Source organism: Rana temporaria, chromosome 8 (genome assembly GCF_905171775.1).
Source record: "Rana temporaria chromosome 8, aRanTem1.1, whole genome shotgun sequence".
Taxonomy (NCBI): domain Eukaryota; kingdom Metazoa; phylum Chordata; class Amphibia; order Anura; family Ranidae; genus Rana; species Rana temporaria.
This window is the reverse complement of record NC_053496.1, coordinates 179755033-179769958: the sequence shown is the minus strand read 5'-3', so window position 1 is coordinate 179769958 and position 14926 is coordinate 179755033. Positions and strand designations below refer to the sequence as shown.

Here is a 14926-nt window from a genome sequence, read left to right as displayed (position 1 = left end):
CTTTTGCTGTAGGATACAACTACGAAAATGTCAGGAAAGACCTACTAGAAAGCTGAACTTTATTTTGGGTTAATAAGAGAAAGGCCGCATACACACGATCGGTCCATCCGATGAGAACGGTCTGATGGACCGTTTCCATCAGTTGACTGATGGTCAGTCGCGCCTACACACCATCAGCTAAAAAACCGATCGCGTCAGAACGCGGTGACATAAAACACAACGACGTGCTGAAAAAAACAAAGTTCAAAGCTTCCAAGCATGCGTCGACTTGGTTCTGAGCATGCGTGGATTTTTATCGGTTAGGAATCCATCGGTTAAATTTAAAACAAGTTGGCTTTTTTTAAACAGATGGATAAATAACCTATGGCGCCCACACACGATCGGTTTGGACCGATGAAAACGGTCCATCAGACCATTCTCATCGGTTTAACCGATCAATTGTACGCGGCAAAACACTTTAAATGATGGCAGGTGTGCACCGACTCTTATTTAACATGAGTTTGAATGCGATTCACTGAAGCAGAGCATGATCACCTCCCCTCGGAGACTGGGCCGCACACAGGGCAGTATTCCAACATGATAACGACCCCGAAACACACCTCCAAGACCACCACTGCCTTGCTAAAAAAGCTGAGGGTAAAGGTGATGGACTGGCCAAGCATGTCTCCAGACCCAAACCCTATTGAGCATCTGTGGGGCATCCTCAAACGGAAGGTGGAGGAGCGCAAGGTCTCTAACATCCACCAACTCTGTGATGTCATCATGGAGGAGGGGAAGAGGTCTCCAGTGGTAACCTGTGAAGCTCTGGTGACCTCCATACCCAAGAGGGTTAAGGCAGCGCTGGAAAATAATGACGGCCTCGCAAAATAATTTGGACATTTTCACTTAGGGGTGTACTCACTTTTGTTGCCAGCGGTTTAGACATTAATGGCTGTGTGTTGAGTTATTTTGAGGGGACAGCAAATTTACACTGTTATACAAGCTGTACACTCACTACACAACATTGTAGCAAAGTGTCATCTCTTCAGTGTTGTCACATGAAAAAGATAGAAGAAAATATTTACAAAAATGTGAGGGGTGTACTTACTTTTGTGAGATACTGTATTTCATATAGCTCTTACTACAGTCTGTGACCCCCCCTCCGCACCCCCTGGGGGGGTTGACTTTCGCACGGCCGATCCCTGGTGTCTGGGAGGTTGGGGACCACACAAGATATATGTATCTTGCGTTTGCTTTGATCGCTTCAAAAATTATACCCCATGTCACTTTAGTGGTGCTTCAAAGTGTCTTCAAAGCCTCCATAGAAGTCTATGGCAAAGCTCACTTGAAGCACCTGCAGCTTTTGAGAGGCTTTTACCACTTCATTACCCAGCCATAGTCATTTGACGTCCACAGATGGGATCTCCCATCCTGGGTGGGCCGTCATATGACGTCCTGGGCTTTGTGAGGGGAAATCTGAATGATGGGTGCAGCTAGAGGCATCATTCAGATATCCTTCTCTTCAGCCGGCGATTCTGTGCACAATAAGAACCATCACAGCGGCAGTTCCGCCGCTTTATCGTTCTTATAGGCGGTGGGAGGGGCCATCCGGTGCTTCTCCGGGCTCTCCCGTGCCATCGGGGGCCCGGAGAATGAATCGCCCTGCGATAGATAGGAAGCATAGAGATAACTGGTGACCAGATGGTCACCAGTCATCTCTATGACCGTCGGAGGCCGGGCGCGATGTGATGACGTCACGCCCGGGTTCCCAGAAGTAAACAAAGCCGCGATTGCGGCTAGTAAGCATGAGATCGGTGATTTTTTTTTTCACAATCTCATGCTTTCCAGCCTGGAGGAGAGATGCGGGGTCTTATTGATATGGGGCGTGGCTGGACATGTGACGTCAGTGATCGTCTTTCCCTATATCAGGGAACAGACGATCCCTGACATTGCCACAATGAAGAACGGGGAAGGTGTGTTTACACTCACCTCTCCCCGTTCTTCAGCTCCGGTGACCGATCGCGGGCCACCGGCCGCGATCGGGGGCGTGGTCACGGAGTTTCGGACCGGGTCGCGAGCGTGCCGGCTGGGCCTTAAAGCGGTAGTTCACCCTCCTTTCCATCATTAGACCATTAAATTCGGCATCGTAGCGCGAGCTACGGTATGCCGGTCTTAAATTTTTAATCCCCGTACTCACTGTGGTATCGTTGATTGAAGAATCCGACTCCCGCGGGGAATGGGCGTGCCTATGGAGAGGGAGGATGATTGACGGCCGGCTCTGGCACGTCACGCTCCCCGAAGACAGCCGGAGTAGGTCTCGGCTATTCACGACGCCTGCGCACAGGCTATGCGCAGGCGCCGTGAATAGCCAAGCCTATTTCGGCTATTTCCGGAGAAGCGTGACGTGCCAGGGCCGGCCGTCAATCACCTTCTCTCACCATAGGAACGCCCATTCCCCGATTCTTCAATCATCGATAGCACGGTGAGTACGGGGATAAAAAATGTAAGACCGGCATACCGTAGCTCGCGCTACGATGCCGAATTTAATGGTCTAATAAAAAAAAACTTTTTTTTTTTAACAGGGTGAACCCCCGCTTTAAAGAGACACGTACAGGTACGTGCTTGTGCCCAGCCGTGGTTAAAGTAAAGCAATACCCATTTTCACTTCTCAATGCATGTAAATACACCAGCTCTATGGGAAATCTTGGTCAGCTTGACATGGCACTGCTCCCCCGAACCATAAGTGACAGGGACACCAAACTTGGGGAGCAGGTTAAGGGGACCCACGACATGGTAGACTACCTAGGCAAGCTCGCCGGCCAAAAAAAATAAAAATCTATGGGTCCCCTCTCGGAGCTGCCCAAGTTTGGTATTCCTGTTTAGTTGTGTTTCAAAGCGTCTTCAAAGCCTCCATAGAAGTCTATGACAAAGCTAGCTAAAAACACCTTAATCTTTTGAGAGGCTTTAATTTCTCTTTGTTTTGGAGAAATTGTAGCTATGGAATATACACACACACACACACACACACACACACACACACACACACACAGGGCATCTGCCAAGCTTTATTAAAGCTTCAAAAAAATAAAAATAAATCACCACCGAAGCATCATCAAAACACCACTGAAGCATCATCGAAACATTGCAAAAGCATCAAAAACACATCAAAAAAGCACATTAAAGCTTTAGGCGCTATAATGTGTGTTGAAGTCGAAGTAAGTACACTTGGGTCAAAACAAGGCTTCGGACAGGCTTTTTTTAAAGCTCTCTGAACTCCAGTCAAAGCTCCTGTCACTAAATAAAATGGCGAGCTTGCAGTCCTGTTTACACCTTGTGTTTGCTTTACTTCAAAAATGATACCCCATGTCCCTTTAGTGGTGCTTCAAAGCATCTTTAAAGCCTCCATAGAAGTCTATGGCAAAGCTTGCTTGAAGCCCCACAAAGCATCATTGAAGCCCCACAAAGCATCATCGAAGTCCCATTGAAGCTCCACCAAAGCCTCATCGAGGTCCCATTGAAGCTCCACCAAAGCCTCATTGAGGTCCCATTGAAGCTCCACAAAAGCCTCGTCGAAGCCCCACCGAAGCACCAAGAAAAAGCAAGGTGTAAACAGGACTGTAAGCTAATCATTTTATTTAGTGACAGGAGCTTTGGACTTGCGTTCAGAGAGCTTTAACAAAGCATGTCCGAAGCCTTGTTTTGAAGCAAGTGTAAACTAGATACACACACACACACACACACAGAGCATATGCCAAGCTTCATTAAAGCTTCAAAAATGCACCACCGAAGCATCAACGCCCCACCAAAGCATCAAAGCACCACGGAAGCATCAAAGTCCCACCAAAGCATCATTGAAGCACCACTGAAGCATCATCAAAGCACCATCGAAGAATCATTGAAGCACCACCAAAGCATCATTGAAGCAGCATCAAAGTACCACCAAAGCATCATTGAAGCATGACCGAAACATCAAAGCACCACCGAAGCATCATTGAAGCACCACCGAAGTATAATTGAAGCATCATCTAAGCACCACCAAAGCATCATCAAAGCACCACTGAAGCATCATTGAAGCAGCATTAAAGCACCATCGAAGCACCACCAAAGCATCATTGAAGCATGACCGAAACATCAAAGCACCACCGAAGCATCATTGAAGAATGACCGAAACATCAAAGCACCACCGAAGCATCATTGAAGCACCATCGAAGTATAATTGAAGCATCATCTAAGCACCACCGAAGCATCATCAAATCACCACTATTGTTATGGGCTAATACGAGCTTACACTACTGACATGCAAGGTTGACTCCGCCTCCGGGATCTACACCTTTACTATATGATCAAGGTTATTTATAACCCTTGGTTATAACCGCTTAAACCCATATTTAGGTGACATATGTCCTAAATAAATAGTGCACACCACTAACTCTGTACTACTTGCCTCCGAGACGGTTATGTTAAAACTTTTTTCTTACTTTTGTTCAACTTTACTGTTCCAACTCCGGACCACAATGATAACTCCTTCATAAACCCAAGTTTTGTGTTCTCTTTCTCGGACCACAAGAACACAACCCATCCACAAAGTGACCTCCCACACTCCCACCAGAGTCATCTTTTGACACTTTTGTCTTTCTCATAAACAAGAGTGTCTACGGGCCCTAACACCCGTTACCCCAACTAGGGCCGTGACTCACGCGAGGTGTCTGTTGGTGCTCCATACGGACTCCTCTCTACCACCCCCCCTTCCACCCCCACATATCACTTATCCACCCCATCCTTCCCTCCCCCCCCCCCTTTTCCCTTTTTTTTTTTCTCTCCAACTCTCTTCTCGCCTCACCAACCCCCAATAATGGCCTATGCATTTCTAGGCAAATCTCCCACATTAATTTCCCTCCTGTCAAACCAATGTAATGTTTAATACATAGACCAGCTTTTCATCCTGATAAATGATACACTCCTTCCCTTCCCCCCCCCCCTTTTTTTTTTTTTTTTTCTCCCCCTCTCCTCCTCTCCCCCCCACCTTTTCTCACCCCTCCCTCCCTTCACCCCCCATCCCCCGACCCCTCCTCCCCTCCCCAACCTCATACTCTGAAATGCACATATACGAATAGAATAATTATTACTAGATCTTGTCCGAAACCCCATTGCTAATTCAAAATTCTTTTCTCTGTATAATGTTTGTTATTCTGGACATCTAACGTCAATACTATGTAAGATGTAATTTGTAATCATTTCTTGCACATTAATAAACCTGATTGTGAAAAAAAAAAATCACCACTGAAGCATCATCGAAGCACTACCAAAGCATCATTGAAGCATGACCGAAACATTAAAGCACCACCGAAGCATCATGGAAGCACCACTGAAGCATCATTGAAGCACCACCGAAGTATAATTGAAGCATCATCTAAGCACCATCAAAGCACCACTGAAGCATTATTGAAGCACCACCGAAACATCATTGAAGCACCACCGAAGCATCATTGAAGCACCACTGAAACATCACCGAAGCACCACCGAAGCATCATTGAAACACCACCAAATGCATCACCAAAGCATCATCAAACCACCACGGAAGAATCATTGAAGTTTCACCAAAGCATCACTGAAGCATCATCAAAACACCATCAAAGCACCATAAAGGCATGTTGAAGTGGTAGGCGCTTTGATGTGTGTTGACACTGAAGCAAGTGTAAATGAGCCCTTAAAAGACAAATTTTGATTGGATTGTACTACATTTAATTTAACGATCGTGTTTGCACCCATTAGGCCGGATACAGACGAACATTTCTTTAGGAAATAAAATCATCACATCATCTATTGGTCATAACTGGGAAAGCTTGGCTTACAATGGACATCCTGCCCCATTCACTGAAGAGCTTGCCAGTGTTCGATCTCAAAACCTGCGAGCCTTTCATCGCCTAAAGGGAGTTGAAAAATTGTATTCCTTCGTCTCAAAATCTTCAACATCAGATATTCAATGGAGTATTTGAAGATGTCGGAGAGCGATACCATCCAATACTACTCTTCATATCATTCCAAGGTGGTCAGGAACTGTATCGGGAAGATCCCACCATTCGATTCTCCGTGAATATATGACTTTTATAGGGGCGTGGCCCTTTAAATAGTTATATTTTATTAGACGTTCGTTCTATGGATGGAGCAGTTTCCATCAGTTAATCAACATTTGTCAATAAAGTCAACGGGCGTGAGTTTTCTGATGTGTATTTAGATTGCTTTTAAGTGTAAAACATTTCCCGCACTCTGCACATGAATAAGGCCGTTCTCCCGTGTGACTTCTCTGGTGTCGAATAAGTTTCCCTTTCTGGTCGAAGCACTTCCCGCACTCTGAACACGAATAAGGCCGCTCACCTGTGTGAACTCTCTGGTGTGCCGTAAGCTTTCCCTTGTCGGGAAAACATTTCTCGCACTCCGAACATTTAAAAGGGCGCTCGCCCGTGTGAATTCTCTGGTGTATAACAAGGTTTGCTTTTTGGGTGAAACTTTTCCCGCACTCTGTACAAGAAAAAGGGCGCTCCCCGGTGTGAACTCTCTGATGCCTGGTAAAGTCTCCTTTCAGAGTGAAAGATTTCCCACACTCGGTACACGAATAAGGATTGTGACTTTTCTGGTGCGCAAGAAGCTCGCTCTTCTCGGTAAAAGATTTCCCGCACTCTGAACACGTGTAGGTCACTTTGGTGTGAGACCTGAGATGCGCAAGAAGTTCGGGTCTCGTCGTGAAAGATTTCCCGCACCCCAAACACGACATTGGACTCTCGCCTGATTGAGAAGAAGCTTTCTCCCCCGTGTGAATTTTCTGATGAGAGCGAAGTTCGCTTTTCTCGCTGAAAGGTTTCCCGCACTCCGAACAGGTATAGGTCACGCTGGTGTGAGATCGAAGATGAAGAAGAAGTTCGGATTGCATTGTGAACGTTTTCCCGCACCCCAAACACGACATCACACTCTCGCTTGAGGGAACTGCTTTGTGGCTTGCGGAAGATTCCTTGGGATTTGGTGGATTGGTTGACCTCTCCGCACTCTGAGATCTGAGATGTTGGTCTGGAGTAACAGTATGTGAGTTATCTGATGATGTCCTGGGTTGGGAGGGATCTGCTGATCTGTCCGTATTCTGAGATCTCAGATGTACGTTTGGAGTAACAGTAAGTGATGTATGGGAAGATTTCTCGGGATTGGATGGATCTGTTGATGTATCCATACGTTGAGAGTCTAGATCTAGATCTGGAGTAACAGTATGGGATCGCTCAGAGGACTTCTTGGGATTAGATGGACCTGTTGATGTATCCATACTCCGAGACCTCAGATGTATATCAGGAGTACCAGTATGGGATCGCTCAGAGGACTTCTTGGGATTAGATGGACCTGTTGATGTATCCATACGTTGAGAGTCTAGATCTAGATCTGGAGTACCAGTATGGGATCGCTCAGAGGACTTCTTAGCATTAGATGGACCTGTTGATGGAGCCATACTCCGAGACCTCAGATGTAGATCTGGAGTACCAGTATGGGATCGCTCAGATAACTTCTCTGGATTTGAGGGATCCATTGATGTAGCTGAACTGTGAGAGCTCAGACGTATATCTGAAGGAACAACATGTGATCCACCAGAAGGCTCTTCAGAAGTAGAAGGATCCATTGATCTCTCCAAAGGGTAAGGACTCTGAGTAATGGGATTCATTCCTGGAAAATGTTCTACGATGCCATTATCTTCCAATTTAAGTCCAGATATTGAAATAGGTCTTTCTGAGATATTCCCGAAATAGCGTCCATCTGTTGAAAAACAGGTTTTAGATTAAAAAAAATGTAATGTTTTACATTTAAAGTACAGTAAAACCTTGGATTTGCGAGTAAGGCGGTTTACGAGCATTTCGCAATACGAGCTGTTTAAAAAAATAATAATTCTGACTCGATTTGCGAGCATTGTCTCGAGAGACGAGCAGGATTTAAGCCTCTGGGGTGTGCAGTACCGCATGTGGCCAGAGGTGGGGAGACGCTTGGAGACCACTCGGAGACGCCTCTGGCCACATGCGGTACTGCATACACTAGCCGTGACACTGGAACAAATGATCTGGAGTTTCCATTGATTCCTATGGGGAAACTCGCTTTGATATACGAGTGCTTTGGATTACAAGCATGCTTCTGGAACAAATTCAGCTCGTAATCCGAGGTACTACAGTATATGGAAACTCAAACTGTATACAACGTCCCAAATGATACCTATAATATTGTTTTGTAATCCTTTAATGATTATTTTTAACCACTTCCATTTTTTTTGCTCGAAAATTACTCAGAACCCCCAAAAATTATATATAGATTTTTTTAGCAGAGACCCTAGAGAATCAAATGGCGGTTGTTGCAATTTTTTATGTCACACAGTATTTGGAAACTGATTGTACTAAGCGCTATTTTTTTTGTAAAAAATACACTTTAACCCAGGGTTTGACAAATTTGCTTGGAACCTAGGAGCCAGCAAAAAAAGTTAGGAGCCAGAAAACGTGCCCTGTCCCGCCAAGCTTGCGCGCAGAAGCGAACACATACGTGAGCAGCGCCCGCATATGTAAACGGTATTCAAACCACACATGTGAGGTATCGCCGCGATTGGTAGAGCAAGAGCAATAATTCTAGCCCTAGACCTCCTCTGTAACTCAAAACATGCAACCTGTAGAATTTTTTAAACGTTGCCTATGGAGATTTTAAAGGGTAAAAATTTGTCGCCATTCCATGAGCGGACGCAATTTTGAAGCGTGACATGTTAGAACACTATGATGGTTATTTTTGTATTTATTTGCAGTGATGTGACCGCTTACTTTCTGTCCTGGTGAGAAGCTGGAGGAGACTCCGAAGAGTACTGACAGATATTAAGTATATTAATGAAAAGACAGTAAAGGAAGGGAGGAGCTTTATGTGGTTTTATATAAATCTGCAAATTCTGAAGAACTTTTGGTTAAACTCCATACCTTATATTTAAAGAAGGAAAATTACAACTTTTTCAGCCTTACTGTTCATTACCTGTGCCGATATCAAAAGCAGATTGCCCCAGTTTATTTTTCGTAGTCATCTCCACCTTCTCCGTAGGCTGCTGATCACCCATCGCATACGTCTCTTCTTCTTCCTCTTTTATCTCAGTTTTTATATGAATCGGATCTCCACTCTAAACCCCAAAAATTATTGAAATTGATGTTTGTGAGAAGGAAGAATTAATAACAAGATACTACATTGAAGAATGTCATCTCACAAAGTTTAGAATCACGGTGAAGTTCTAGGCACCCAGGTCCACCTACCTGATGATGGTGAGGGATGGTGTGACCTTCCTGTGTGGAATCCTGGGAATACAGAGGACGGGGACATCTCTCTGGAGGGTTCCCAATACTGGATCCATCTGTAGGAAACACACACACTGAATACATTGTTTCTATGTGTTTATCGGATAATAGGGGATCTAGGAGGACTCTCTGTACTGCTCTCTCCTTTACAATAATGTGCACCACCCTACAGTTTGGGCCCCACCGTTAGCTGGGAAGACAGAGGACAGGGACATCTCTCTGGTGGGTTACCATTACTGGATCCATCTGTAGGAAACACACACACTGACTGAATACATTGTTTCTATGTGTTTATCAGATGATGGGGGATCTAGGTGGATCCTCTATACTGCTCTCTCCTTTACAATAAAGTCTCCTCTTACCCGGTGATGTGAGGGGCGGCTGATTCTCCATCATGACATCCTTGTAGAGATCCTTGTGTCCTTCTAAATACTCCCACTCCTCCATGGAGAAATAGACAGTGACATCCTGACACCTTATAGGAACCTGACACACACAATGATACAGTCACCATCCAGACACACCCCTTGTCTGTTACTGGATAATGTCCCAGAATTCCCGGCACCGCTCACCTCTCCTGTCAGCAGATCAATGATCTTATTGGTGACTTCAAGAACCTTTTTGTTTCTCTCAATTGTCAGGGAAGGAGGTGGGGGCACCTGGCCAGTAGACTTCACAGGAGGCAGTATCTATAAACAAAAAGAGCAACGATGATGTCATAACACTACCAGATTTTTTTTCAGCTCTCCAGCAGGTCTGTTCTACTAATACAGATAAGAGTGATGTCATGTGACCTCCCAGAATCCTCCTCACCTCTCCGGTCAGGTCTGTGTTTTATTAATAGAGCTAAGAGTGATGTCATGTGACCTCCCAGAATCCTCCTCACCTCTCTGGTCAGGTCTGTGTTTTATTAATAGAGCTAAGAGTGATGTCATGTGACCTCCTAGAATCCTCCTCACCTCTCCGGTCAGGTCTGTGTTTTATTAATAGAGATAAGAGTGATGTCATGTGACCTCCCAGAATCCTCACCCTCTTCGGTCAGGTCTGTGTTTTATTAATAGAGATAAGAGTGAAGTCATGTGACCTCCCAGAATCCTCCTCACCTCTCCAGTCAGCAGGTAGATGATCTCCAGGGTGAGGTCCAATATCCTTTCCTCCATCTGAATCTGGTCCTCGTCCATCCTCATTGAGGTGGTCAATGTGGAAAGCCCTTTAATCTTTAAGCAGATAATAAATTATGGTAATCTGCCCAACAGGGGCACAGAGAGAAACAAAAACTTCACAAAGGTTGTAACCTCCCCCCACTCTGTCCAAACCTAACATAAAACATTTTTTCTTTAATCGAGTTTCAAAAAGTGACTCTGTCACCAGGATATTTAACAGACCCATGTAAAATCAAGAGTGTTCTTTCTTACCTATTCGAGGTGGCACTGAATAAATTGTCTCTTTGCTCAACATCTACAGACTCTGAAAAACCATCAACATTCAACCAGCTTCGACAGTTGGATAAATGGCTCTATATTTAGGATTGAATGAATGAATGAATGAAAGACTTATATAGCGCGGCACATGCGAACTGAATCGCCTCTGGGCGCTTGTTGTTCCTGTCTCTTGACATCAGAAGAGCAGAGTTTTGATCTGCCTTCTGAAGGCCAGGTGGTTTTCCTCCAACCGAATGCTGGCTGGTAAAGCATTCCATAGTCTAGGACCCTGGAAAGCAAACCTTCTTTCTCCTTTGGACTTGTATCTTGCTTTGGGTACCTTGACCAGATTTTGGTCGGTAGATCGCAGAACGCGATTGGAATTATAGGGTTCTATCCTGTTTCAAAGATATTGCGGAGCCTTCCCATGGATGCACTTATGCGTCAGACAGATTGATCAGGTCTATAAACCAGAGGCTCTGGATGGACATTTGGATAAATAGCTCTATATTTAGGATGTATCTGGTCTATAAACCAGAGGCTCTATGTGGACAGTTGGATAAATAGCTCTATATTTAGGATGTATCTGGTCTATAAACCAGAGGCTCTGGATGGACAGTTGGATAAATGGCTTTATATTTAGGATGTATCCGGTCTATAAACCAGAGACTCTGGATGGACAGTTGGATAAATGGCTCTATATTTAGGATGTATCCGGTCTATAAACCAGAGGCTCTGAATGAACAGTTGGTTAATTGGCTCTATATTTAGGATGTATCCGGTCTATAAAGCAGAGGCTCTGGATGGACAGTTGGATAAATGGCTCTATATTTAGGATGTATCTGATCTATAAACCAGAAGCTCTGGATAGACAGTTGGATAAATGGCTCTATATTTAGGATGTATCTGATCTATAAACCAGAGGCTCTGCATTGACAGTTGGATATTTGTGCACATGCCATCACACTGACTATGGAGGAAGAGGACGGACATGACGGGGGGGGGGGGGTTACTGGGTGTAAATAGAAAATAATATCTTATTACCTCCTCTCCTGCCAGTTCTAGCAATGTCTTCTCTCTACTTCCTTTCGAATCACCTCTCACCCGGAACTTCCTGTTTTTCCTAAAATCATTTCCTGTCTGTGCTTTCCACTTGCGTTAGGTGAGATTGCCACCTTGTGGACAATAAAAAAAAAATGCAACCGACTTTTCTGGACCTCTTCGCTGTGGTGCACTTTTCACTTTATTTATTTTGGACATCTGCTTGTGTTTGTATGTGTATATACAGCAGATATGCATTATCTTTATATATATATATATATATATATATATATATATATATATATGTAGCACTACCCCTGGAGGAGCTGCTGGTTTGTTTTGGGTGGCACATTTACCTTGTGGCTCTTCCGCTGTCTTAGGGGGTGTATGGTACATATAGCAGTAGTAAAGGAATGACCACGACAAGTGTCCTTTTGCTGTGCTCTTTATTACCCAGCCGGGTAAAAACAATAAAACTTGTGGTGAAGAAGGTAGAGTTGAAAGGAGAAGAAGAATAGCGAATTCAGGCGTAGCAATAGGGAAACAGTCCTGCTCCCACGTGTAACACTTCTTGCGCGACTCCTGCCTGAGTGGGTATAGCATACCCGGACAGGCCTCTCTCACTGACCTGGCAGCCAGAGTATCGCTCGAACCTTTGAGGAAAAGCCTCTGCCACAGACCCTCCAGGAATGAACTGGAACCTCTTGGGAAAAGTCTCTGCCACAGACCCTCCTGGAATGAACTGGAACCTCTTGGGAGAAGTCTCTGCCACAGACCCTCCTGGAATGAACTGGAACCTCTTGGGAAAAGTCTCTGCCACAGACCCTCCTGGAATGAACTGGAACCTCTTGGGAGAAGTCTCTGCCACAGACCCTCCTGGAATGAACTGGAACCTCTTGGGAAAAGTCTCTGCCACAGACCCTCCTGGAATGAACTGGAACCTCTTGGGAAAAGTCTCTGCCACAGACCCTCCTGGAATGAACTGGAACCTCTTGGGAGAAGTCTCTGCCACAGACCCTCCTGGAATGAACTGGAACCTCTTGGGAGAAGTCTCTGCCACAGACCCTCCTGGAATGAACTGGAACCTCTTGGGAGAAGTCTCTGCCACAGACCCTCCTGGAATGAACTGGAACCTCTTGGGAGAAGTCTCTGCCATAGACCCTCCTGGAATGAACTGGAACCTCTTGGGAGAAGTCTCTGCCACAGACCCTCCTGGAATGGATTCAGTAAGGAACCTCTGCCACAGGCCCTCCTGATTGTGGTTACGGAGATGATCCTCCTCGGTAGAATTGCGCCTGGATCTCCTTCAAGTTGCTTTCAGGTACCGACTGACAGGTGACCAGCCTCTCAGTGTCCAGATACCTCGATCCCCGGTGGATGTCGAGACCCTATTGGATCGCCAGCCTCTCATTGGCTCTCCTCAGATGGACTCCCCACCGAACAGCCATACCGCTTGGGATCTTCAGGATTGGGAACCCAGCCGACCACTGGGTTCCCTGCCACAGCTCAAATGTTCCGACCCAAATTGGTCCCAGAACCAGGAACTCTGTGTGGCACACACACCCCAGCCTGGTAGGCCATAACACCGGGGCGCCTTGTTGTAGGCATCCTAAAGGTGGATGCCGCACTCCGAAGAAAAAGACCCAGAACTTATGGCGTCTGCCCAATAAATACCCTCCCCCAGCATGCACAGCGAGGCCAAACCCTCCTGATTGGCTGCTGGGGAAAAGCACCAAAACCTTGACTCCACTGCTGCCACCTACTGCCCTGGGGTGGGAGGAACACCCCAGCACAACAGAATGGCTCACAGCACAGCCAAGCTGAGACAGAGAACCACATTTGGACACATTAGCTTGATCAGAGTTTAACTAACACTCTGATCTCCCTCTAAATTTAAATAGTACCGGTACTTTAAAGTAAACAGGCGCTACATATATATATAAAAAAAAACACACATTGGGGTTGATTTAGTTGATTGGCTACCATGCATTGATTGTCTCAGTGAATCGGTGACCACATCGCACACCGCGCGCACCTGTTGCGCGTGCAAAGCGGAGGACGTCTATTGACATCCTCCTGGATTTTCAGGCCCGCGCTTTAGCCGTCATTTGACTATAACGCGGGCCTCTAGTGGTTAAAGGAGCAGGATACATTATTATATTTTTGGGGGGATAGCAAATGCTTTAATATGTACTTTCTGGAGGAAAGAAGGGAAATGGGAGATATGACTGAAACCTTTAAATAGATAAAGGGGGGGAAATAAATAAGAAAAAGTAAATTGGACTTAGCTATATGCTGATCCCAGGTCGCAGCCCCTAGATTCCCCTTGTTCTAATATATGGAGATTATCCCACACTGGCAGAAGTGGATGCACACGGGATGATTCTTGTGTGAGCGATGAGGACAGGAACTTTGCTGCAGAGAGGAACTGTGAAGCACATTGGAACAGACTGGAAGAGGGTGGAGACGAAGAACTAGAACACAGGCCGGGAATAGGGGCAGGTGGCAGGCAGGGCAATCCAGGGAGAGGGCCGAGGTCTTTGGATGGTCTGCAGGGGAGGAGCTCTGAGGAAAATGGAAGCTTTGCTTGGATATTGGACATATGGGTTCCCATTAAGAGTCATGTACCTACAATGTCATCTTCCACAGCATTACATGAGAAACGCAGAAGAACCCCAGACTGGGGGGGAAGGGGAACCCCACGTTGTAGAAATATGTAAGGAAGAAATATATTTGTAAAAAAAAAAGACGAGAATATAAGTGTAGAAGTTTCTTGTTTATTTAACAAAATCAAAATAATTGATTACCGCACAATAAAACAATCACTGACATGAAATTATATATTATATTTGTAGAAGTAAAATTCTAAATACAGTGGAACTTTGGATTACGAGCATGATCGGTTCCAGGAGAATGCTCGTAATCCAAAGTACTCGTATATCAAAGCGAGTTTCCCCATTGAAGTCAATGGAAACATTGAAGTCCATACCGCACAATAAAACAATCACTGACATGAAATTATATATTATATTTGTAGAAGTAAAATTCTAAATACAGTTGAACCTCGGATTACGAGCATGATCGGTTCCAGGAGAATGCTCGTAATCCAAAGTACTCGTATATCCCCATTGAAGACAATGG

General features: G+C 45.2%; 1 protein-coding gene across 1 annotated transcript; it reads right to left on the bottom strand.

Moving 5' to 3' along the window:
* Positions 1–5130: 5130 nt before the first annotated feature.
* LOC120910057 (zinc finger protein 37-like) lies at positions 5131–9314 on the bottom strand. Its single transcript, XM_040321908.1, has 3 exons — positions 9282–9314; positions 9010–9151; positions 5131–7770 (listed from the first exon to the last, which is right to left on the bottom strand). The coding sequence occupies exons 2-3, from the start codon at positions 9089–9091 to the stop codon at positions 6182–6184; spliced, it is 1671 nt and encodes a 556-aa protein (XP_040177842.1). The 5' UTR covers positions 9092–9151; positions 9282–9314; the 3' UTR covers positions 5131–6181.
* Between the last annotated feature and the right edge of the window lie 5612 nt (positions 9315–14926).